The sequence below is a fragment of the Coptis chinensis genome, chromosome 7, assembly GCF_015680905.1.
Source record: "Coptis chinensis isolate HL-2020 chromosome 7, ASM1568090v1, whole genome shotgun sequence".
NCBI lineage: Eukaryota > Viridiplantae > Streptophyta > Magnoliopsida > Ranunculales > Ranunculaceae > Coptis > Coptis chinensis.
In genome coordinates, this window is record NC_141462.1 from 96670874 (window position 1) to 96695877 (window position 25004).

The 25004-nt window shown below is 36.8% G+C and overlaps 3 protein-coding genes across 9 annotated transcripts; 2 read left to right on the forward strand and 1 right to left on the reverse strand.

Moving 5' to 3' along the window:
- Nucleotides 1-705: 705 nt before the first annotated feature.
- LOC147490337 (uncharacterized) lies at nucleotides 706-6048 on the reverse strand. Of its 4 annotated transcripts, XM_086572946.1 has the most exons (8): nucleotides 5644-5802; nucleotides 5323-5504; nucleotides 5159-5239; nucleotides 4452-4526; nucleotides 4091-4135; nucleotides 3913-4002; nucleotides 3642-3743; nucleotides 706-1129 (listed from the first exon to the last, which is right to left on the reverse strand). In XM_086572946.1, the coding sequence occupies exons 2-8, from the start codon at nucleotides 5401-5403 to the stop codon at nucleotides 962-964; spliced, it is 642 nt and encodes a 213-aa protein (XP_086429072.1). In that variant the 5' UTR covers nucleotides 5404-5504; nucleotides 5644-5802; the 3' UTR covers nucleotides 706-961. The 4 variants fall into 4 exon arrangements, with proteins under 4 accessions (XP_086429072.1, XP_086429068.1, XP_086429071.1 ...); XM_086572942.1 differs by having other exon boundaries at nucleotides 5323-6048; XM_086572944.1 differs by having other exon boundaries at nucleotides 865-1104; nucleotides 5323-5865.
- Nucleotides 6049-8436: 2388 nt separating this feature from the next.
- LOC147490338 (kinesin-like protein KIN-10A) lies at nucleotides 8437-13929 on the forward strand. Of its 3 annotated transcripts, none has more exons than XM_086573203.1 (6): nucleotides 8437-9464; nucleotides 10734-10889; nucleotides 11017-11124; nucleotides 11220-11330; nucleotides 11415-13142; nucleotides 13438-13929. In XM_086573203.1, the coding sequence occupies exons 1-6, from the start codon at nucleotides 8817-8819 to the stop codon at nucleotides 13711-13713; spliced, it is 3027 nt and encodes a 1008-aa protein (XP_086429329.1). In that variant the 5' UTR covers nucleotides 8437-8816; the 3' UTR covers nucleotides 13714-13929. The 3 variants fall into 3 exon arrangements, with proteins under 3 accessions (XP_086429329.1, XP_086429331.1, XP_086429330.1); XM_086573205.1 differs by lacking the exon at nucleotides 8437-9464 and adding an exon at nucleotides 9939-10018; XM_086573204.1 differs by lacking the exon at nucleotides 8437-9464 and adding an exon at nucleotides 10051-10235.
- Nucleotides 13930-19548: 5619 nt separating this feature from the next.
- LOC147490339 (serine/threonine-protein kinase AtPK2/AtPK19-like) lies at nucleotides 19549-24484 on the forward strand. Of its 2 annotated transcripts, XM_086571862.1 has the most exons (7): nucleotides 19549-19680; nucleotides 20233-21174; nucleotides 22576-22658; nucleotides 22759-22879; nucleotides 22984-23157; nucleotides 23521-23628; nucleotides 24052-24484. In XM_086571862.1, the coding sequence occupies exons 2-7, from the start codon at nucleotides 21103-21105 to the stop codon at nucleotides 24352-24354; spliced, it is 861 nt and encodes a 286-aa protein (XP_086427988.1). In that variant the 5' UTR covers nucleotides 19549-19680; nucleotides 20233-21102; the 3' UTR covers nucleotides 24355-24484. The 2 variants fall into 2 exon arrangements, with proteins under 2 accessions (XP_086427988.1, XP_086427989.1); XM_086571863.1 differs by lacking the exon at nucleotides 19549-19680 and having other exon boundaries at nucleotides 19767-21174.
- The last annotated feature ends 520 nt before the right edge of the window (nucleotides 24485-25004 follow it).

The following is a 25004-nucleotide window of genomic DNA, read 5'->3' on the forward strand; positions in this document are numbered from 1 at the left end:
TGTAAACAACCTAAATAGTGCACTTATTGGCTGTGATACTATGTAAACTTCGCAGATTACATCCTGAGTCCTGATAGATCAGAATAAAGAGCTTGTAGAAGAGCTTCAGTTTTTTTGTTTAAATGACTGATCCATCCCACATACCCAATACAAGGCATTTCCCCTAGTTGGCTTTGATACCAATGTTGGGTAACTTGGCAATGCACTTGAAAAGTTGAAAGGTCAGAGCCCCTATCAGGCTTATCCTGATACGCAAACAACCACCAGACTCATGTTCCAGATCCACAAGCACAAGCACCATACTGTTTCTCCGTAACTTTCTTACAATACCGCATGTCCACATTGATATGTTCGATGCTGCTGCTGCATAACTGTTGATTTATTACTCTGGTACTTCACCAACAGGGCAATTATCTCTCAGACAGTTGTTGGAAGAAATTGATAGTGGGGTATGAGGGTTATGAGGTACATGAATAATGAAAGATACACCTAAAGAATCGTGGATTTGAAGTACTCAAGTAACATACCGATTCAAAACCCTGGCCCAGTTTATATATGACTAAGCAAAAAACATGATTTACGTGTAAGAAATTTAAGCGAATGCAATTCTACTACAAACATGATTCATGATTGTAACACAAAGAAGTTAATGAGATCTAAGAGTTCCCATACATTGTTGACAAGATTTCCAAGGAAAACTGAGAAAGTTGCAAAGTTACTTAATTGACATTATTTCTTCAGCAACACTGTTGCTACTCACTGTCATACTAATATACTATACATGTTGCTACTCAGTCATACTAATATATACATGAGCACACCACCTACGAATCCTACGATAGTTACTGTAAGAAGGTGACAACTAATTTTGTCAGAGAGCAAAAAGAGAAAATAATGGCTATAATATGTACAAAGTCAATATACAACGGAAGTTGTTACGTTCACTATGCCTGCAGATCTATCATAGATAATCCATAGGAAGCTGCCAATCATCCTCAGTTTCTCTCAATTCTGTTGCCAATTTCCGGCTATTTCGTCTTGAATTAGACTGGACTGACCCTCTTTCAAAGTCAGAATATTCTTCAAGCTTGTCTGTAGAGGTTCCTGCATTTGGAGTATCCCAGAAGCCCTGCATAAGTAAAAACATGACACACTACTGTAAAAAGATACTATTGAAGAATTCACAGAAAAATGTTACGTCATCTTGGAAAAAAATGTGATCATTTGTCATAATATATGAAAGAAATTAGCAATGGTTTCATCGTAAGTTTCTGCACTGAAATGTAGCTCAATCCGCTTGATCCTTTTTCACACCATCACAAATGTCAAATACAATTGGGTTCTAACATAATGCGTTTCAGAGTACTACTCTATTCGCTTTTAGAAACCCTCAGTGGTTGAGCTCTTCTGTAATAAGTAGTTTTTTGGTGACTGAAGAATAAAGATTCTTTTCATGAAAAGAGGAGGTGCCACAGTATCACCTACACTGTAAAATATCAAGTATCAAACCTCTCTGGGCCTGTAGTCAATATTTATGATGGCGACTTTGCCTTTAGATGGGTTCTAAGCTATAAAATTATAAGCATAAGCTTAAATGGGTCTCTCGCACCTTATAGCCCGCATGTATTCTGTTTTTTCTGCTTCAAAAGATTGTATCCACCAACAAAGGAGTGAAACTTACAATTATCAAGACTGGAATCTCATTAAATTATGTTCTACAGAGCCTGAATATTTGGCTTCTAATAGTTTAAACAGATGCACAGGGAAGTGATATCTTTAAAAGAATTTCATATCAACTTTAAATCCACGCTTTCCATAATTTAAAGCGGTATCTCTACCAATCCGGAGTGAAATTAAGATTCAAACATGATAACAAGGACTAAGAGCATCTTTAGGAGAGCTACCAAAAAAACACCAATGAAATGTTGGTTGGTCCTCACTGGGAACTTGAGTAAGGAGTAGATCTTTGGGGTCTTTTATATAAAAAAATGTAAAGCGAGAACCCCTCTGTTTATCTTTTTTTGGTGTAACTACTTGAGCCGGATGAGAGGAAACCTTCATGTCCGGTTTTGAAGGGGAAATCCTATAGGAACCTATCCCAATTTTTCTTTTGCTAGGCCCGTAATTAAAAACCCACTTTCTTACGTTTTCATTCTTTATGGAAATACAATAAGGCTTCAATACATTTCGAAATCGAAAATATCTACTAGAGCAAAAGTATCGGAGAACAATTAGCCGATCCGTTTCGCGACTTATTACAGATTCTTTATTGTTAGAATGGAAAGAATTAAAGAAGGGCCCACCGGAATGGGAAGATAGAAAAATTGGAAAAAGAAAAGATTTTTGGTTAGGCGTATGGAATTAGTTAAGCATTTTATTCAACAAACGTAGAACCGAGAACGGATGGTTTTGTGCCTATTCTGTTCCTCGCTTCAAAGACCAATCATTCCAACTAATGAGTTCGGATATTAATGAACTCTATCGAAGAGTTATCTATCGAACAATACTCTTACCGATCTATTAACAACAAGTAGATCTCCCGCCAGGGAATTAGTAATGTGTCCGGAGAAATTAGTACAAGAAGCCACACACTTCTTGATAATGGGATCCGAATGAGGACGGTCATAATAAAGTTTAATTTTCAGATGTAATTGAAGGAAAAGAGGGAAGATTTCATGAGACTCTACTTGGTAAACGGGTCCAAAAACACCAAACAACTTCGGGGAGCAACATCAAATTTTCGACAAAACTAGGTTTTGGATAAACAGATGCCCACGCTTTTGTCAAAACCGTGAAGCCCATCTTAAAAGCCCAAGCCCAAGAAACCACGCAATGTATCGTATTTTCTTTCCCCAATCTCGCGCAATTTTTAAAAACCGCGTGATTGAATCCCACTTAGAAGCCCAAGCCCATGCGGTGTTAGAAATACTGCGCGGTTTTGGGAAAACCGCGTGAGAGTTTGATACAACACCAAACCTAGAACCAAATATTGGCCGATTTGGTGTTTGGTTTGGTGTTTTCATCAACATGTGACTCTCCTGAAGTTGAAAAAACACCAAATAGTTGGAAATTTGGTGTTTGATGCTAGGTTGGTATCAGTCCTAAAGATGCTCTAAGGAAGTGCAGGACAGAAACCAATAAATTACAGCTCAAACTGGATTTGAAGTGAACACAATAAACCCACTAATATTAGTACACGGATATGCCCATATCACATATTCCAAGTGTCAATCAAATATATCTTTAGTGATAACATATATACAAAATGCAACAACACTACAGAATTAGCTGATTAAAAAACAAAATGCATAGAAGTTCTGAAATTATTTCAGATTCTCAGTGCCGTTAACCTCTTTTTTTCAACAAATAAGACATTGCTCAAATTCTGCATTATGAGTTCTTCTTTTCTTTTTTTGTTAAGTAATACTGCATCAGTTTTATCTACTACATAGATGTCGACTAACAGGACACAAACACCTAATGCAAGCAAAAGTAAAATAAAATGAAAAATACTGCAGGAAAACAAGAGAAGAAGAAATAAATTACAAGAAATTGCATTTTCATCGAATAAAAAAAAAATTGATTACAGAGCAGGACCTACTAAGACGATAATTGGAGAACTTGAATATATATATGTGTACCTTGGTTAGTCTTTGTACCCGGGAGACTGCAACTTCATGCACTACCACAGTGTCAGATTCAACGTCAATAACATCCTCAACAAACAAAGCGTATGTACTGACCTGAAAATGAGGCACGTTGATGGCATTAGGAACATAAGATTCACCTAAAGATAACTTTTATCTGTAGAAGAAAAGCAATTTTGTCTTGCAGAACTACACATATCCAGCGCTTAAATAACAGCTGTGAAAATGGTCTTAAAGAAGTAAGATGATTTATTTATAGACTAACCAAACTTGATGGTATAAATGAAATCCCAAATGAATCTAGCTCCAGCAATTCCACGACTCCAGAGTTAATGTTGAATGTGAATCCTCGTACCTTTTTCAGTTTAAGAACAAAAATATAATGAGATTACAAGGGAGGGTGTATGCATCTGAATGACAGTTTCATAAGACCTTGGACCCACCTTTCCAATTTTGCGTCGACTTTGTGTAACGACATTATACCCAACCTGCAAAATGCCCATGTAAGTTTTCTCATATCATGTAATTTGATGGTGCATCCATCTATCAGATAGGAAGCATCATTCCTGTACACTCCATGTGATTCACATTCTTTGATTATTCCTCTTTGCAGAATAGAAGATACCAAGTTGAGAAAAAGGGTACACTATCTATGTCGAATACCATGATACCTTTTCTTAACTATGCTTCCCATTATGTCAAGCTATAGAGTCCAATCGTCTTTTGTCCAAATTTTATTTCTATCTCTTTACTCCAAATCAGGATAAATATTTGTGCTACAATTCAAACACAAGAACTACATACCAAAGTATCCAAGCCCATCATTCTAATCTGCTCCTCCAACACACGCTCATCCTCAACAAGAACTACATCCCCAATCTGAAATGATGATATAATGAGCATAAGAATATACAATAGCCTCTTAAAGTTATAAACCATGCCCTTGATGTTATCTAAACACAAAGTGACCATCAAACTCAGATTGTTGATGCCTAGGTTTTACAGTTCAATCTGCAAAGTGAATCGGCACCTTTCAGTGGGGGGTACATTAAGTTATGGTTGCTCATGAATGTACAACTTGCTCGATGGTAAAAATGATAGCAGTCTACTCTATATGTCAATATAATATTATTTGATACTATCCACGAAGAAACAATGTGCAGAGTGCCCATGCATCATATCATACTAAGAAGAAAATTTCATTGAGCAATCTCTGAGGTCAGAAACAAACCCAACTACATATAATTGGTGATATAATTATTCGATCCATCTCCATTTAGATGACATTGAAGAACCCTATAAAATCAATCTCGTGACCAGAGGTCGTACTCATCCTATCCCGTTACCATTTCAACCACTGGTTTCCATTCAATCAGTCTGACCATGGAAATAATTCCTCAAAAGTAGTTTTACTTGTCTAGGAATTCTATTAAATACATGTTTGGCTCATAATGTACAAGGAATACTCCATTGCATCATCATGCACAGAAAGGAGAGAATATATAATATACCTGGCAAACATCTTGAAGAAGAAATCGTTCAATTTCCCCAGAAAGCATGCTTGGACGCACTTCAACAGCAACAACTTCCCACTGAAACATATATTACTAGTAATCAAATGAACTACATAGCTTAATTCCAATTCCGAAATTCAAAAGATTAAGGAGAATTATACCAAACCAGTGTCGACCCAAAGCTGAGAAACAAAGCCCAAGCTGAGAGCAGATTGAATGCAGACCACTTGCTTAGCAATCATGTTACTTCTCCTTATCACTTGTCTTATTCCTTTTCTCAATAACTCCCTCTTCCCAACAATCTCCTCCTGAGACTTCACTTCTTTGTCATCATCCAACTTCACTAAATCATCAAAAGCTTCATTTTTACTTTTATCTGCCTCAATTTCCTTAAAGTTCAATTCTTTAGAAAGCTCGAAATTGTCTGATTTGTTATTAGTAACTTTAGGAGTTGGAAATAAAGTGGTGTTATGAAAACGAACCTGAAATCCAGCACCAACTATAGTACCACGGTATGAGGAGGAGAGTGGGACTAGTACTGAAGAGGAAATGCAATTGCACATTTTAGTCCAATCCTAAAAATTGAAGTGAGGAAGAATGGTGGACTGGTGGCTAATAAAAACACTAACTCAACTCACTCTGGCCTCAAAGGTAGTGTTTCTTTTACCGTAGTATTAAAATTGGAAATTGGAAATTGTTGATTATAAGAAAAACATTGGTTAGATATAATTGGCATATTTGAACCTTTTCAATAATAATGGAGATTTTAGTGTCACACACTCACTCACACATAATAATGTTTAATTTTCTTTTAAGAGTTAAAATGGAAATTAAAAAAATGTTGATTTGATTATTATAAATTGAGTAGGGCTGGTCATCGAGTCGAGCTGGGCTGGTAGGAGGCTCTACTCAAACTCGTCCGCACAAAAGTATGAGTCGAGTTTGAGCTTAATTGATAGCGAGTAGTTCAAGCTACTTGAGTCGAGCACGAGCTTGCGTCGCGAGCTACTCGTTTTATAAGCCCATATATATATGTAGTATATAATTTATAATTTATATGTCATTTTATACTTTATACCCAATTATAATTTACAATTTATATTAGTTTTAATATTTTATATATATTTTTTTGAGTTTGAGTTTGAGCTCGAGTTCGAGTTCAAACGAACATAACTGAACTCGAGCTCGAAGTGTAAAACGAGTCAAGCTCGAGCTATTAGTAGAACTAGACGAGTCGAGCTTGACCTTCAATATTAAATTCGAAAGCGAGTTCGAATCAAACTTCTGCATGTGGGAGTTGAACTCTAACAAAACTTGACTCGGATAGTTTGAAGACCAGCTAATTATAAGAAGAGTCTTAATAGAGATTTGACAGAATATAGAGAGGGGCGAACTTATCTGATTGAAAAAATAAACTAAATTAAAAAGAAAAAAATAAATGCAGTTTTGACATGCATTTTTTGGTCCATCTTCCGATTTTTCATGTTGTAGGTGCCTGCTACAACATGCTATATTTGTTTGAGGTCCAATAAAAACTTCTTAGAATACACAACTCTTTCCAAGTGTGTATGAAGCTACATAAATTGAACTCAAAAGGCTTCTATATCAAAATCGTAACATAAACGCGAGTAACGATATAAAAATCGGATAAAATTTTTACTGGTCAAAACCAAATCCAATTATGGTCAAATAATCTATCCAAGTATCAAGACAACAGGAAACTTATCGTAGCTTCCACTCTTTGAGTTGCCTCAGCTTCCAGAAGCAATTAGGCCTCCATCTAATAATACAGGAAGAGGTGAGTTTGAAGTTACATACATTGATGCTGACACTCGGATCACCAGAGGAGACGGAGGTGAGTTGAGGGTGTGTGTGATTTCTTAAGCTCAACAAAGTTTAGAGCACTTTTCGTCCATATTTTAACACTATAAACTGTGTATAAAATTTTCATATAGTATATACAGAGAAAATTTATAGAAAGAAGAATGTAATTGATAGAGAATATTTTCGAAAATATGAATATATGACTTCTCTTTCTTTATCCTTTTTGTGGTGCCACAAACTTTGTCCATGTACTGCTGTATATAGCAAAATCACTTAGACAGTGCATCTTCTTTCAAATTATACTATACATAGGTCAGCTGCCATCCATTTGAAATTTTCTTTTCATTTCCAAATTTCCCCTCTTCCTTTTGAGATATAGAGTACTAGAAGATTAAAAGTTTTTACTTTATTTTTTCAGTTTGACATTTCATTTGAGTGCAAGTGTTTCACACTTTTTTTTGTAAACCTTTCATGTCCCTATCATCCTATGACACTCTTATCAAATATTCAAATCTACCTTATGCCTCTCAACTAGCTGGAGGCTATCAGGACATTATGTGCCATATATAATTCTGATTGCTCACGCTTGTGAGAGTGCATTACATCTCCAATTCCCCTATTAGGATCTTTTTCTCAACGCAGATGCCACTGTGCATTCCAGCCAATCAAGCAAAATGTGAAACATCTATCAAGTGATTCTGTCTCTAGAAAATGAACATAATCCTATTGGACGGTGGAATTCATTTTTCGCTATGGAAAAATAAGTAGAATAAAAAAAATAAATCAAGGGTACATCGTGATGTTATATATGGTTAGGTTTTGTGTCAAAAACTTTTCATTTCTTGTAAAAAACCGAGTTTGACACTCTCCATTCTCTCAAAAATGGAGGGAGTGGTGGTGGTTTTTTCCCCCTATCTCAATATAACTCTCCATATATAGAGAGGGTTATTGATCGTTGCATTCCACGATAATTGAAATGACGTGATTTGTAAAACATAGAAGACCCTTATATTTTGTGTGTGGAATGTAAAATAAAATTAATTTTAAATTTGTATTAACTTTCAGTTCTTGTGAAATTGGCATGGTGGAAAATAGATAGCCCAAGACCATTGTTTTCTGGTTCGAGTCCCATTTGTAACATTTATTATTATTTTTTTTTTTTTTTAAATTTTAAATTTGGTACAAAAAGTTTAAAAACAGACAACTTGTTCGGGTGGGGTTTGGTCCGAATATTTCCCAACATATGAACAATTTTGACCCCATCCTCAAAACACTATTTTATGACCCATTTTGGAGATAAAGGCGGATGCACCATTGGACTCTATAAATGCATAAAAAGAGTGTAGTGTTGTGTTTTGAGTCAAAAAATTGTTCAATTCTTGTTAAGTCAAAACCAGAGTTTGACACATGCCACACAGATCCACTACTAGTGCTGCCACTGTCACTCACTAATAAATCTGATGATCAATTTATAACCGTTGATTAACATTTTCAAACCCCATCATTACACCAAATTAAAAATCACGAGAAAAGTTCCATAAGGAGCGTAGTACAAAATAATCATCACCATCTTTACACTCTTGCCAAATATAGTCGTTACAAAACCTAAACGGCTATATTTCATTTTTTAAAATTTCAAATATCCTCCAAAATCTTTCCTCTTTTCTCTCTCACTTTCAATTCAGCATTCACAAACACCACTTTCCTTCTTCATTCCATCTTTCTTTCTCAATCCTCATTCTTCTTCTTCTTCTTCTTCTCAAACTCAACATTCTTGTCTGTAAATCATCAAGAAAACTTGACTTGACCCTTTTCTTGAAATCTTCTTCCAATGGCACCAACACAAACACCAACAACAACACCAAAGTCTCTACATTCTACAACAACCCCATCAAGAACACCACAATCTAAACATCGTTTACACTTTAACTCAGCAAAAAGCACACACCCATCACCAAATCCAGCACTTAAAGAAACTGCGTTAACCGAACACCCTGTCGAAGTTGTAGGCCGTATACGAGATTACCCTGACCAGAAAGAAAAGCCCATTTCAGCCTTGAACATATCTTCTGACCGGTGTAGTATTAGGGTCAGAACTGAAATTGGGTATAGGGATTTTAGCCTTGATGGTGTTTCTGTATCTAGAGATGAAGATCTTGATATGTTTTATGAAAAATTTATTAAGTCTAGAATAAGTGGTGTGAAGTTGGGGGAGAAATGTACTATTATGATGTATGGGCCAACTGGTTCAGGAAAGAGTCATACTATGTTTGGGTGTGTAAAGCAACCTGGAATTGTTTATAGAGCTTTGAAAGATATTTTGGGTGATGAAAATGAGATGGATGGTGTGCATATTGGGCTTGGGTCGTTTGTTCAAGTGTCTGTTTTGGAGATTTATAATGAGGAGATTTATGATCTTTTGTCGAATAATAGTGGGGGTGGATTAGGTTTTGGCTGGCCCAAAGGCAATGCATCGAAGGTAATTACTTTTCTTGATCTTTGCTAGTTTGTTGTTGTGTTCTTGAATGTAATGGGTCTATTAATTATGAAGTTTGTAGTTGTGTGTTGATTCGATCATAAGAAAACCAATTGAAAAAATAGTTATACCAGTTGTGGGAAAATGATTGTAGAGTTAACTTAGGCCAGACACACGGATTAGGTAGTTATGCACTAAGTGCAAACATAGACGAAAATAGTAGTACCAGTTGCGTGAATGGAATATTACATCAAAAGCATTACATTTAATATTATATTGATGGACAATCTTAAAAGCACAAAGTAGGAGATATTTTGTGAAAGTGGTGCTCATCATAACAATTCGGGAGATAGTCAACAAGTTGGGAAGTTAGAGAATGAAAAGTGCATAACATGATTGGTTGTGTAGGAGAAAAAGTTAACATGAATAAATAGGGCTCCCTTAGTAAGTAGCAGTGTTAGTAGTTAGTACTTTTTACAAGTGGTTTATCACTAGGTGTGAGTGGGATCTTTATTTTGTGGGAATGGAATGTCTATGCTATCAGCTTTTGTAATTAGGTAATATTAAGTACTACTAACTTTGTTAAAATGCTCATGATAACCTCTGGTGATTGAAGATTAAAAGTTATAGAAGGTTAGGTGCGTAACATGTGATGGCTTGTGTAAGAGTCCCTAATCCTAGTTCCAAATAATATATAATAACTGTTCCAGAGCGGCATTCAAGAAATTAGTTCGATCCTATTCTGTTGCTGTGGTAGTTAAGCAAAGTATCATGGTAAAATTTGTTTTTTCTATCAAGATATGGTTTCCTTCTTTTGTAGCTTTTTGCACATCATTGTTACAACTTTCAAGAACAAAAAAGTTTTTGTAATGTTGGTGTTGAGAGCTTTCTTCTATTTAGAGAAAAGATGGTAGATTATTAAAGGGTTCTGCTCAAACGGATTGAAACAATTCAATTATCTTTGACAAAGTTCGATGTGTTATAGTTTTATATGAACCTTTTCACTTGATCAGTAAGTTATCGTCGACACTGTGGAATTTATTTACTGTATCATCGAATGTGGTTCTATTCCCCATACTTGTTAAATTATTTCTAGTAACTGGATCAGACTTTGCTAAGATGATTGAGAAAACTTTGTTATTTTCTCCTGGAAGTCGCACTTCTTTACATTATTGTTTGAGCTTAACTTTTGCGCTTTAGTATTCAAGTTTGCTATGTTCATAGGAGCTTAGATTCTGGTATGGTGTCTTATACTATATATTTTCCTTGTAGGTAAGACTTGAAGTGATGGGAAAGAAAGCAAAGAATGCAACTTTTATCTCTGGAAATGAAGCTGGTAAAATATCAAGAGAAGTGGCAAAAGTGGAGAAGCGGAGGATTGTAAAAAGTACGCTTTGCAACGATAGGAGCTCAAGAAGCCACTGCATGGTTGGTCATTCTGACATTGATCTATCCGTTTTTGGTTCTACTTGAAATCATTTCTGTTAGATTGACTTGACATCCGTCTACTTGAAAACATTTCTGTTAGATTGACTTGACATCCGATATATTGCAGATAATTCTGGATGTCCCTACAGTAGGAGGTCGACTGATGCTTGTCGACATGGCTGGTTCTGAAAATATTGAGCAAGCTGGCCAAGTTGGATTTGAGGCAAAAATGCAGGTAAAAATATTGTGTCTTGTAGCTGGAACAGCGTAGATGATGTTAGTTTCGATGTTTTTGTTTGGCAGTATGACACTAATCTAATGTAACTACAGACAGCAAAGATCAACCAAGGAAATATAGCGCTGAAGAGAGTGGTTGAGTCCATAGCAAATGGAGATTCTCATGTTCCATTCAGAGATAGCAAATTAACTATGCTGCTGCAGGTAACTCCCATTTCTTCTCCGCAGTGTAGCAAATTAGGGCATTCATTTAAGAATTATTCCTCTAATTTCATTTTCCGTCTGTAGGACTCCTTTGAAGACGACAAATCAAAAATATTGATGATATTGTGTGCCAGTCCAGATCCCAAGGAAATGCACAAGACTATTTCCACTCTTGAATATGGGGCAAAAGCGAAGTGCATTGTTCGTGGTGGTCATACACCAAACAAGGATAAAATAGGTTCAGAGGATGGTTCTTCTGTGATTTTGGGTTCAAGGATTGCTGCCATGGACCAATTTATTATAAAGTTACAGATGGAGAATAGACACAGGGAAAAGGAACGTAATGAAGCCCACAAGGAGCTTATGAAGAAAGAAGAAGAAGTAGCAGCACTAAGGGCTAAGCTTGAGCTGATGGAAAGGAGGAAACCAGTTGAGAGTGAAGAGGAGATCAACCTGAAGGTCAAAGAAAGGGAAAAGATTCTGAAACTTGAATTAGAGAAGAAGTTACAAGAGTGTCAGAAAATGGCAGATGAGTTTGTTGAAATGGGGAAGAGGCGAATGGAGGAGAAGATCTTGCAGCAGCAGAAGGAGCTTGAGTTATTGAGGAGGCGGTTAGAGGAACTGGAAACTGAGCTACAGCAGTCAAGGGATAAAACTGGACATGACAAAGTGCGAGAAGTAGAGGGTAGTGGATTTGCAAAAAGACTGCTGGAACTCTATGCAGATGCAGATCAAGGGATGGAAAAGTCAATGGATTTGGATATGGGGGACCAGCAACCCTTGGTCGTTCATGAGGTGAAACAGGTGGACAAGGGTGTTTCACAACATAAAACTTATGGCAGTCTTGATGGGCTGTCTCATCATTTGACCGATACGGAAGTTGAAGAAGATGGTGATATGATTGCTCCAAAATTTACAGAGAAGGTATACTTGAGCACAGTATTTGAGGAAGACGAGGAAGGACAAGACAAAGACGATGCAGAAGACATAGAAGTGAAGAAAGAAGTAGTGGAAGAATCTTCTGTACACTTCAGTAGGAAAATAGCTGATGCTGGTGCCCATTTGAATATCAATAAAGATTCTGTTGTCAGTCCTCAGAATATACAGATAAGGAAGCCTTATACTGGAAGCATTGAAAGGCCTGACTATTGTAGTGTTGGAAAGTTGGAGCAGAGTGGGGTGGGTCTTGGATTAATGGATAACCTAGAAAGCACAAAAGATCCAGCCTCAGTACGAAAAACAAGAATTCAAAACATTTTCCAACTTTGTGGGGGCCACAGGGAGCTTGCTCAACATATCAGAATCCCTACACCTTGTAAGACAAAAGCTGAATTCACTGATGTTCGATCATCACCCACAACAGTGCCTAATGAGGAATCAGTTGTAAAAATACTTTCGAAGGAAAACTCGCCTCTTCAGACTGCTCCTGTACCAGAGTTTGGGCATAACTATCGAGTTTTGTCTGATGTAACGATAAACAACGCTGGGGAAACTCCAAGCTCAGGAATGGAGCCATTTGCGCCACTCAAGTTTTCGAATGAGCAGAACTTAGTAGAATCCCAGCTCAAGAAAGGTCGGATCTCCTTTGAAACAGTAGAAGACATGAAAGAAAATAGTATGCCGGAGGAGGAAATGATTACTGCCTCAGTTCAAGTTTTTGTGAAATGGGAGCCCTCGAAAGAATGCCCTGGGGAATTCATCACAAAGTTGAAGGTGGTAAAGGATTGCACGCTTGCTGATCTGCGGAAACTTATAGAGATTAACCTTGACGAGGATACTATCAAGCAAGGATTCAGCTTTCTCATGCTCGGAGTAAGTACTTCTGAACAATAATCACTTTTATTTTCTTTCTTTATTTATTTCTAGTTGTCAATTTCTAGTATCCACTTATCCTCGTCATACTGGTGGACACTCGGTTTTTTAAATTACAAAGAAATTTGCTTCAGTTTAGTTTTTATGAACTGGAAAGATAAGATTGTTTAAACATTATTCTTACGACTTAAACAGAATTTGGGTACTCTTGCAGTTCTGGTTTCTAAGTTTGTTTACCGACGTTACATGCCAAGTTCCTTTTTCTAAAACAATGTACATTTTTTGTTGACTACAGGATCCCCCTGGTGCTCCAGTTATAAAGGAGAAAGAAGCAACAGTTCAAGCAAGCAAACTCCCCATTTGCAACAATCAAATGAATTATCACTTGGCTTGTTTGCGTCCACTTAAGATCATCCAACGGCCTAATAATCTCCCATTTAGCTCACTGGAGAATAAACTTCAAGTTTCTTCTAAATTACCATCAGCTTTCAAGCAACACGTTGATAGCTTCTCACCTAAACTAGGGCAATGTTTAAGCCCGTCACGTTGTATTAGTACTGTGCTGAGGTAGATCATTAAAATTCCCATGACTTGTGAAACATTGGTTTTGTATATGACTTGACTGTTGAGATCAGCCCATTTCAAGTGAATGGAGTAATTTCTTGCAGGATTGTGGTTTGTATCTATCTGTCGTATCGAATTTAGTTCAGGTGAATTACTTGTATCAGATCAAACTTTTTTTGTATGAATTTTGGTTATCTTTTCAGAATGAAGTAACGATTCTCAATTCCCTTTGTGCGGTTTACTAGACATTTTTTACTTGAAGACTAACGTATGTGGAATTTAGGTTTAGTAGTCTTTAGTGAAAATTAATGCGTAACCAAGACTGGTATATCCTTTATCAGCTTCTAATATTTTGGAAAATGCAGATCTTAGCAGGATGTCTAAAACTGTTGAGAACTTAAAGTTTTAGCAGATATCCTCATAGGTCTTGCTACTAAATCAACTTGATTACCACAGGGCGTGACAATCCCAACCCAACTGATTACTAGGAACGAGCTTTCAGCAACATCCAAGTAAAGCAGGGTTTCTAGTAAAAGATTAAGAAACGCGGCTTCTGTTCATATAGCAGACAGAGACACACAGTGTGCTAATTATAGTTTATAATACCATCATCAACTGATTTAACGCACACTCATCGATTGCTTTAAGTTTATTCTTTTTAGTGAACTGAACTGTTATGGAATGAGAGTTATTTTGAAGAGATGAACCATGTAGAAAGTAGAAACCAAGTAGTCAAGCTGGACAAACTAGGGTGGAGTTCAGAGTTATTCTTACATTAGGATCACAAAAACCAAAATCATCAGATGAAACTGAAGCTGTTATAAATAATTAAGTTGGTGTAAAGGAACATGATAGAGTTGACGCTTTCGTCCACAACATTCATACACAGTAGCAACTTCATCCAAAACGTTTGCGAAAGAGCCTTATAAAGTGAGATTCAAAATAACAATTTGCAAAGTTTGTCTCCAACAATATATACTAGTTGTTTCACCATATTAGGTGAAAACACCACTCCAAACAATATATGTAACTGTACGGCTTCAGCAATCCTCTCTACTATCTTGAAACAAGATATTGTGCGTGAAATTGAACACTGTATTAGTAAGAATCGAGCATGGTTTCCATCTGATACCTAACTGACAAACAGATATATATAACTAAATGTTGGCAACTTGTTTCACACACAACATTGAAAATTCCAGTCACCCAGTCACACAATTCAAAAGAATACAACCTATTGATGTTAAATGATTGCCGGAATCCAACAAGCATGAGACTGAACCTACGACAGCATCCCATTCTAAAACTTTAAGAAGCAGCACTTGGTGATATCACCAACAACTCAGTAATCTCTTTAAAAATAAATAAGAAAAAGCATCAACACATTCAACAGTAGATTTGTTAGTTGGTTTACAGCATAAACCAAATACTTCCATTAAACTTAAGCATTTAGTACATCAGAGACAATGCTCGTTACATAGAAAGTAAACACAACAATGTAAAATTAGAATTGTAATACTGCCTTCTAGGAGTTCTAGCTAGAAGTTCAACAAGAAGAAATGATGATATATCCTTTCATTGCACCCTGCATCGTGTGACATAGGAATTGAGCTCAAGTTTCGTGCTTATGAAATCATTTGACTAATAGCATATTGCATACGCCAAACAATCCACCTTCACCAAAGTCATGTCTAATAAGTGCATGTTCTTGGCTAGCTTCTTCGGCCATTCCATCCACTCCATTCACCTTCTCGTGTGCTACTTTCATCATTCCATTTCTATGTGCTTCTTTGGTCATTGTATTCGCTTCCATTCCGGATAACGAAATAATAATTACCCATCGATAAGTTTGTACAGGCATTGTGGCAAAGAGAAGTGGTGGGTAGTTAGTATTGAGTTTTGAAATGTGGGTTTCAGTGAAACCATAGGATTTTAAGAGGGAGAGAACTGAGTCTCGGTGTATTGTGGATTTTTTGCAAAAAAACTTTGAGACTTTGTTAGATACAGTTTTTGGATGAGGTATTGCTTGTCTTGGCAGAGTATATGTACCTAAATGACTAGCTAGGTCCTTAAAGCAATTCACATCACACTGTCTTATTAAAAATCGAGCATCCCTAACCATGGATCAAAGGAGAATTGTGAAATAGAATAGTATCAACTGGCTTAGAGTATGACAACATTTTATTGTTTACTTGCATTCAAGACACTGAGAATTTCTTAGCTAGCAGAGAACAAGGTGTAAGCGTCATAAAGAAAGCAGCAGAACTTGAAGATTGAAAATTGAAAAGCCATTGCAATCTTCAATAAATGTACAGTTTCCATATAAACACCTGATTCCTTGGCAACTAATTTCACACAAGTTTAATCACATGACTCCCGTCAGCTCTACCTTTTAATTGAAAAGGGCATGTTCTGTTTAATCCTCATTGTACTACTGTAGTTGTTGACTGCGTTGAAGTATACTAGCCTTAATATACTTTACGTACACACTTGTAGTTTAAGCTTGGCCAGTAGATCATCAGTTTGCAAGAACCAGTGTTATTGTACTCTACTCGCTTGCAGATTGTTAGGATGTTAGTAGAGTACAATAACACTGGTTCTTGCAAAATGTTGGGGATCTTAGGATTGTTAGTCCTTTCAAAATGTTCATCGAGTATATGAGTGTAAACCAAATAACCAAACTCGGGAATGAGTACCAGAAATTAGGTAGATATGAGTGTGCGGGAAACAAAATGAGTTTCCTACTACGCTATGATAATGACATCTTGACCCGGGCTGCTATGCTATGTAACATTTTAAGCTTGCCTTTCTTCAGTGTACTGTGCTGTACAAGTACAAGGTCTTGATGTAATCTATGAGGGTTCGAGTAAAGTCACAGAGCAAAGGTGTCAATTTTGCTCCGAAGCATCTCAAGGATGGGGACAAGTAACAAGTTGAAGTTGGTTAATGATGATGAAATGATAGCTCTACCTGCAACTGTTTCTACATTTAGTTTTTGTAATGCAAATATGATTAGGCATCATGTCTAACAGTTTTTGTTATGCATATATGTTTAGGCATCATGTATGGGTAAGATCAAACTCGGTATAATGGTAAGATCAAACTCGGTGTTGATAACTTTGACGCCATACGATAAAATCAACAGAAAGACTTGGAAGGAGTGGATCTAGCTCAACCAAACATAAGTTCTTATCTATTTTGGTGAATAACATGATGAGGGCAGGTTATAGCACTTAGTGATCGTCCCTTGGCAGTCTTATTTGGAGGTGTTGGAAATAAGGTGGATAAACGCCAACCATGATAAGGATAAACCACCAAGATAAGGATAACCACCAGGTATTAGGATGAGTGTAGGACTCTATCCTATCTGATATTAGATGAGTATATGACTCTATCCTATCTGATATTAGATGAGTATATGACTCTATCCTATCCAATATTTGAGGAGGTGGGAGAGCTCTATAAATAGACCCCCCACTCCTCACATATTGATAATCCCAACAAAAATGTAGGGTTTTTACCGATATCTCATGCATGATTACTACGATATATATAATTACACTATATCACATGCATAAAATAGCGCAGCGGAAACAAAATATCGTACTTTGGTCATAGCTTTCAATTTGAAGTTCCAAGCTTTGATCTACAGGAGAAGATGATGTTCTTGGCACACTCGAGATCTTCTTCTTCTCAACTTAGCTGAGTCAAGTTCAATTTCTGAGCGGAAACAACCTTTGTTCACGAACCAAGAACCTACAATGGCTAGGGAGGTTACCACCTATGGAATCCCAACAAAGAAAAGCTCTCTCTCTTTTAATGGTGGCCTCCAACATTTTCTAAAGAAGAAGTTAGTAATTTGTGGAGATTCCATAGGTGGTAACCTCCCTAGCCATTGTTGCGGTTCTTGGTTCGCGAACAAAGGTTACTCCCGCTCGTGGGTTGAACTTGACTCCAACAAGTTGAAGAAGAAGATCTTGAGTGTGCCAAACAACATCATCTTTCCTCTATGATCAAAGCTTGAACTTCAAATTGAAAGTTTGCGGACCAAAGTACGATCTTTTTCATTTCTATTTTATACATGTCATATAGTGTAATTATACATATCGTAGGAATCATGCATGAGATATCGGTAAAAACCCTACAAGAGGGAACATAAAAGTGTTAGATATGAACAAGAGATTCAACTTGAAGCGGTATCATATGCTATTGCCTATGTCAAAACAATGATTCAGAGTGGTGCTTTATCCCAAAAGATGATGTTTATATACTTGAGAAGCAGACTTCAATGGTAAAACCATGTCCAGTTACAGTAACCTGGAGTCATCAACACTGTGGTTCTTCATGAAGATACTTGCCCAGACAATGGGATGGAACACGACGGCGATAGTGATGCAGAGATCCCAACACTATAGATAGACAATGTGAAAAAGAAGCCCCGGCCCATGAAGCACATGATATATCGCTAGACAGATACTTAATTTCAATGGGATTCAGCATGGGAATGACTATACCTTGGCATCAAAGTTCAGGAGGAACGTGGTTCACAACTTCTCATCAAAATGCACACTGTTGTGAAGTGTGGGAGGAAGAAAAGTCATATCTGTGGTAGTGAGCTCTAACACCATTACAGTTTTCTTACAGGGAGGGGACACTAAAGATATGGCAGGAACTTACTGTGCTAGCATGCGTCAGAAACTCGACTCATCCTGAACTTTTGTACAGTAATCAATATTTAGACCTCAAATCTTTGAAGCTTATGCCGTTTCAACTGTGTATGCTTAGACCCTTATATTGGATACCTGGAGTCAGAATAAAAAATGCTTGAGATTTGTTTTTGGTTAGTTTTGTGGTACTTACCGTTTCTTTTTGGTTTTGATATAATGATACTTCATTATTTTTAATATATTCAAGGCCTGACCTGACGTGTTGCTACAGATTATATATTTGCTAGAACTACTTCCAGTGTACTCATGGTAGGAAAACCGCTGTGAACAACCATTCTTTTAAAATTGCTTGTTGGGCTAGACTATTTTAACCTCTATGATGAGGACTTTATTGCTAGAGTTTGTGAAGGAATGAAACTGAAGGTCATTATTAAACGAAAAAAACACACAACGTGTTCAGAAAGAACTAGCTCATTTGAGAATGTCTTATTGTCCAATCTTATTCAGAAGAATTGAAAGGATATGGACCGTTCAAACTTGAATGCAACTTTTGTCAAGGTTAGTAGAGATATCAAAATGTGCCGAGTATTCTAATTGAAATTTTTTCAGCCCTTTAATCAATCTGCACTACTTTTGGAATTCGAATGCGGCGTTATGTCATACCATAATTAGTTCTTACAAACTCAACGGATTTGTTTATTAATTATTCAAAAAAAAATTATCCCACAGATACACTAATAATTGTAAGTACCTTCCGTTCTCAAACCAATCACTACACATCAACCTCAACATCAGGTTGTAGGTAGAAACCCACACATCTACAATAATTTATCTAAAATTTGCAGATTTTTCACAAGCATTAGTCATGAATGCTAAGATTGAAATTGAGCGTGTTGTTGCCCTCTACTGAACTATTATAATTTCCTAGAGACATTCTTAAAGTGCTCAACAACTCTAGAATTAGTTATACATATCTATACCAAAAGAAAAAAACTCGAGAGTTATTAGTTTAGTTGTTGTTTTTTAAAGACACTCAATATCTTTTAGATACCAAGTATAAAAGAAGTAGGATGGTATTCTCAATTAGCATATTCCTTGTATTTCCATGATGACAACTCAATATCAATATAATAATAGACTCGAAAAAATATCACTATCGTCCAATTGTAACACGTGTTGGAAATCTAAGGGTTTCACGTGTGTGTTGTCCGTTATTTACGTGGCGCCGCAAACAATATATAAAAAAACAGTTGTCTTCCTTGAGAAAACGTTTCATCCCCAGACCCCAGTTGCTTTTCCTTAAAAAGGTATCATATTATTTATTAAGTTTTATCCGTTGATTTCAGGTTTATTTATTATTATTATTATGGATTATGCTTTGTTTTTCTTCCTTGATTGAATAATAATCAGTTAGTTTTTTTTTTTTTTTTTTTTTTTAGCTTGATTGGCATTAGAGAATTGATTTATAAGAATTCTCCTATCCAAACATATACATTCAAAAAAACATACAAAAAGGTACAATCTTTTCAAGGTTGTTTCCGCAATTTATATCACTTGGCCTCACTTGGACGCTTTAGGTTGCTAAGATATGTATATGCATGTATGCCTATTATGTTATATAATTTCAATTGAGGAAGTTTCATTCTCTTGGGACAAGTTAGTATGTAAAACTTTTAGATAGCAAATCCGGGGGCCGTTTTGTGCTAAGTGACTTTGTTGAATGTTGCAGTTATATCTGTCTTTAGTGCTCTTTTCTATTTGAGTTCCCTCTGTTATGTTGACCAATGTATGCTTATAAAATAAAATGTTACTTAACTGTGTTTGTGTCTTTTATCAAATTGGCTACTATTTACTTTCAGCTTTGAGAACTTGATCTTCATGAATTCAAGACGTTCTGTGGCATCCAGTGTTTCCTGTAAATCGGGAGACAAGAACAACTTTTTCTTCTGGATCCTTTTCTGCCTACTCCCCAAGTTCCTTGGATTGTCTGTTGCACGCGTGGACTTCCATTTGTGTGAAGCAATTATTAGGAGTCCTTCATCTTCCTGTGCCTTGTTGGCTTTTGGGGTGGCTCATCTGTAGGAGTAACTTGCTTAACCATCTGTATCACAGCCTGATTGGTCAATAATTGTCAAGATGGTATCCTCTCGGGTATCTGGTTTGAATGGGACCAATACATGCAAGTCCATCTTGACCCAGTTAGTTGTTTCAGCAGTTCCTCCTGACGCTGTTCCAACAGAATTGATTGAGTTTGACTTTTCTGATGTTTTTGGTCCTCTGCCTGCTCAGAACACATTAGAAGCTGATAATGAAAATACTGTTGAAGTTGACAATGACTTTTTCTATGATGATCCGGTGGTTATTTACAGTCGGTCACATTCTTTGGTAGGTCCAACAAATTGTGTGAGCCAACCGTTGAAGCTCAGCAAGCTCCCCTTAACTGAGACCGAGGAATCTTTGGAATTCTTGGACTGTGTTGATAGAGAGACATCCAACCGAGTTGATGCCCTTTTTAAAGATACTGATGTGGTGCAGAAACATATCAGTCATTCTGACCATCCCTTTGAGAGTTTCGCAATAGGACTTGAAGATTTTGAAATATTGAAGGTTGTTGGGCAAGGTGCATTTGGAAAAGTGTTTCAAGTGAGAAAGAAAGACACTACTGAAATATATGCAATGAAAGTCGTGCGGAAAAGGATAAGATATTGGAGAAGAATCATGTTGAATACATGAAAGCTGAGCGGGACATTTTAACAAAAGTAGATCACCCTTTCATCGTGCAGCTTAAGTACTCATTCCAAGTAAGGATGACCTTTATTCTGTTTTATTAACTATTCTGGAATTATCTTTAAAGATTTTGAAAAATATTTCATATGGAAGACTGAAGTCCACTATGATTCTCTGTTTATTTATTTTTAAACTCTTTAAGAGACTTCAAATGTTCTCAGTTTTATAGATTTTTTAGTTTGAGAAGTTCTTCTAAAAGAAAAGGATGTTAAAAATGAAGAAATAGTTGTCTTAGCTATCAGAAAATTTATGACTTTCAGTAAACAAATTGATTTTTGTTTTGGAATTCTCAATAATTTAAGTTTCGTTGGAAAATCTTGCATTTTACTGAAAGAAGTCAAGAATAGTAGGGTCTCCATTGTTTTCATTAGCTGAAGTTGCCAAGAAAGGCAAGAAACAGGATGTTTATCTCACAACTACCAACTTTGTCCTTTCTATCTATTTTTGTTTTAATTTTATCCATAGATTTCAACTTGCAAAATGCTCGCGCGGCTCACATATTCTTTATTTTGAAATTATGAGAGATAGATGAAGGGGAAAAAATATAAAGGATTTTGAGGGATAGTGGGTGCGTGGACCTCCGATGATATTGAGCAGTCAACATGTGTATTCTTTCTTAGATCATTGTCTGCTAGTAGTGAAAATGTAAAACCTAGGTTACATGGACACGGCATATTCTTAAAAAAATGTGTTTCAACACAGTGTCGACACATGTATCCGTGTCAACACGGCTAAAAGCGTCGAAATTCGCAATAGATGGGAGAGAGAGAGCAAGAGAGGAGATAGGAGAGAAAGAGCAGGAGATGGATGCCAAATAACGTACCTGATGGTTGCCAGCAGCAGATGGGAGAGAGAGACCAGGAGAGAGAGGCAGAGAGCAGCCACCAGTCGAGCAGGAGAAGGAGATGGGAGAGAGAGACAAGCTCGATTGGTGTTTTTTCTAAGCCCTAGTGGGCTTTTTAATTGGGCTTGTAACTTAAATTGTTTAAGACTTAAGTCTACCTTCTTATATTATGGACAGACTTTTTAAAAACAAATTGGGCCGAAAAAATAGTTCAGTTTTTTTAACTTTGTGAGTTCCAGAACTTTGTAAACTCATTTTGTTTTTCTATGTCACTTCTAATTTATAATTATTAAAAAAATAATTAATTATTTGCCGTGTCCCGTGTTGATCTCTTAGAGCTCACCGTATCCGACACCCCGTATCCATGTCAGACACCGACACCCATGCCCGTGTCAATGTAACCTAGTGTAAAACCATTCAAGTTGAACCCAATAGTCAACTTTGATATATTGAGGAAGTGTCATGGGCAATATTGGATATTATATAGAGAATGGCAGTGGAAGAAAAGCTCTTATGTGCTATGGAAGAGTAGAGATAGAGATACTAAAGCTAAATTATCCTTGTCTTGCAGACTAAATACCGACTGTATCTTGTGCTGGATTTTGTAAATGGGGGCCATTTGTTTTTTCAGCTCTATCACCAAGGTCTTTTCAGGTACCTGAACTTTTAAATTCTTTAGTGGTTGGGATAATGCTATTTCCATGAATTCATCCTTCATTTTTTTATTGAAATTCTACTAAAACTATTATTTCAGGGAAGATCTGGCACGCATTTATGCTGCAGAGATTGTTTCTGCTGTCTCCCATCTTCATGCCAATGGCATAATGCACAGGGATTTAAAACCAGAAAATGTTCTTTTAGATGCTGAAGGTCATGTAAGAGTTGTTCTTCCTTGCCCCCTCCTTGCATATTCCAACTGAGATATTACCTGTGTTTGCTTATGGGCATGTTCACTGATCTCAACTTAAAATTCATTTAGGCCATGTTGACTGATTTTGGACTGGCGAAGCAATTTGAGGAGAATACTAGGTCAAACTCTTTGTGTGGTACAGTGGAATATATGGCGCCGGAGATTCTTCTCGGGAAGGGCCATGACAAAGCCGCAGATTGGTGGAGTGTAGGAATTCTGCTGTTTGAGATGCTCACTGGAAAGGTTAGTATTGCTGTATCAGTTTTCATTTATTAGTATGTGAGCTGTACTGTATCCTTACTTTGACGGAGTGGGAATCAACATCATGCTTGGGTATGGCATTACTGCTTAGAACCTAACTCCAAATAGCTGGGTTAACTGTCAAAGACTAAAGTAATAAACTTTTGTTGATTGTCGCCTTTTACTCTGATTGCTGAGAATTTTCAGTTTCTCCAATCAGCTGCTATTTTCTTACACATTTTGATGGCTTGTCAAGATTTTACCAATAATTTTAACCTTTCCTTCACCTTTGTGGCTTTGTGTATAGATTTAGTATTATTTTAAGTGTTATAATTTGATTAGCTTGTGTGGGTGTTACCTTTGCAGCCCCCTTACATTGGCGGGAACCGAGAGAAGATTCAAAAGAAGATAATAAAGGATAAAGTCAAGCTGCCTTCTTTTTTGTCAAGTGAAGCTCATTCATTGTTGAAAGGGGTATATTTTTTTCATCTTAATTGTCAGTTCTCAAGTGTAGTTTTAATTCTGTTATGCCAGTACTACCATGTTATTATGTCTCATTGCTTGATGGATCATGCATGTCTACTTGTTCATTCTAGGATAGTGGTGTTCTTGACCATTCGACACTGGATATATTGTAGGAAGTATTTATGAATAGATGGGATACAGACAGTTGCAGTAGTATTTCTGTTGCTGGAACTTATTCTGACTTCTGAAGCACGCCTGTGAAATTCAACACTGTTATGGGTTATCTTTGTCAGCTTAGTTGCATTCGTGTCTGTTCTTGGGGAGCTTATTGTGTAGCCGAAGCGCACTAGTAGATATTCTTGTTTATGTGTTTGTAGTTTGTTAAAGCTAGAAAGCTAAGAATAATAACTCCTCGTTTTTGTCTTTCTTCAGCTGCTGCAAAAGGAAGCCAACAAACGCTTGGGCAGTGGGCCTAGTGGAAGTGAGGAGATAAAGCATCACAAGTGGTTCAAAACAATCAACTGGAAGAAATTAGAGGCAAGAGAAATCCACCCAAGCTTCTGCCCAGAAGTCGCGGGGAAACACTGCACATCCAACTTTGACGAGCGATGGACGAACATGTCACTATTAGATTCTCCAGCTTCCAGTCCAGTTGCGACTGAGAACAGCTTCGTGGGATTTACTTATGTGAGGGCTGCAGCCTCTTTCCTTCAAAGGACTGGCTCCCCGTGTTGAAAACTTTTTATTGTGTAGTGTGCCAGCTTTGTCAAAATAGAAAAGATAATAGTATCATACTCCAGTGTGCAACTGTACATGTAACAGTTCTTTCATATTTTCAATCTAATTTTATGGGCATGTTGTTCTAGTTTTAATGGGATAACGAAGTGGGTTCTCACATGATATACGTTGTTGCCAAATAATGAAATTGCATTTTGTAATCCAAACGACATCAAGCGTTGAGGCACAAACTCATAAAGCTGGAAGTTCCACTATCTTATCTTTTGTGGAATAATCCTTACAATTGCAGCTTCTGCCAACTATTCCACTCTTAAATGATAGTGGTGACTGGTATGTCGTCATTCAAAAATAAACAAAAAACAAAGCATTTTAATCTCTAGGTGGCCCCTGATCGGCTTTTATACCAAATGTTCACTGGTCGGATCTCAATGACTGGAAGGCTAATTGTAAAGACAACCATCACTCCAAATCCACGCAGAGTTTGTTGCTCATCAAAACCAGATTACTATGTTTGGTGCCTTGATGGTGCTTCTATAAAACTTACATTAGTTACATAAGGTCTTTGGCTTATGGTCCCTCATCAAAGGCCTTCATTAAGTTCCTCTTCCTCAACTTCGCAACATGTGGCAAATTGTTCCCCAAACAAA

Coding starts and splice junctions, on each gene's coding strand:
- LOC147490338 (XM_086573203.1), top strand. CDS start 8,817: ATGGCACCAACACAAACACCAACAACAACACCAAAGTCTCTACATTCT. Junction 10,890..11,016: donor GCTCAAGAAGCCACTGCATG/GTTGGTCATTCT, acceptor GATATATTGCAG/ATAATTCTGGATGTCCCTAC. Junction 13,143..13,437: donor TCAGCTTTCTCATGCTCGGA/GTAAGTACTTCT, acceptor TGTTGACTACAG/GATCCCCCTGGTGCTCCAGT.
- LOC147490339 (XM_086571862.1), top strand. CDS start 21,103: ATGAAAGCTGAGCGGGACATTTTAACAAAAGTAGATCACCCTTTCATC. Junction 22,659..22,758: donor TATCACCAAGGTCTTTTCAG/GTACCTGAACTT, acceptor CTATTATTTCAG/GGAAGATCTGGCACGCATTT. Junction 23,629..24,051: donor CTCATTCATTGTTGAAAGGG/GTATATTTTTTT, acceptor GTCTTTCTTCAG/CTGCTGCAAAAGGAAGCCAA.
- LOC147490337 (XM_086572942.1), bottom strand. CDS start 5,724: ATGTGCAATTGCATTTCCTCTTCAGTACTAGTCCCACTCTCCTCCTCA. Junction 5,240..5,322: donor TTTGGGTCGACACTGGTTTG/GTATAATTCTCC, acceptor TATATGTTTCAG/TGGGAAGTTGTTGCTGTTGA. Junction 1,130..3,641: donor GGGTACAAAGACTAACCAAG/GTACACATATAT, acceptor TTACTTATGCAG/GGCTTCTGGGATACTCCAAA.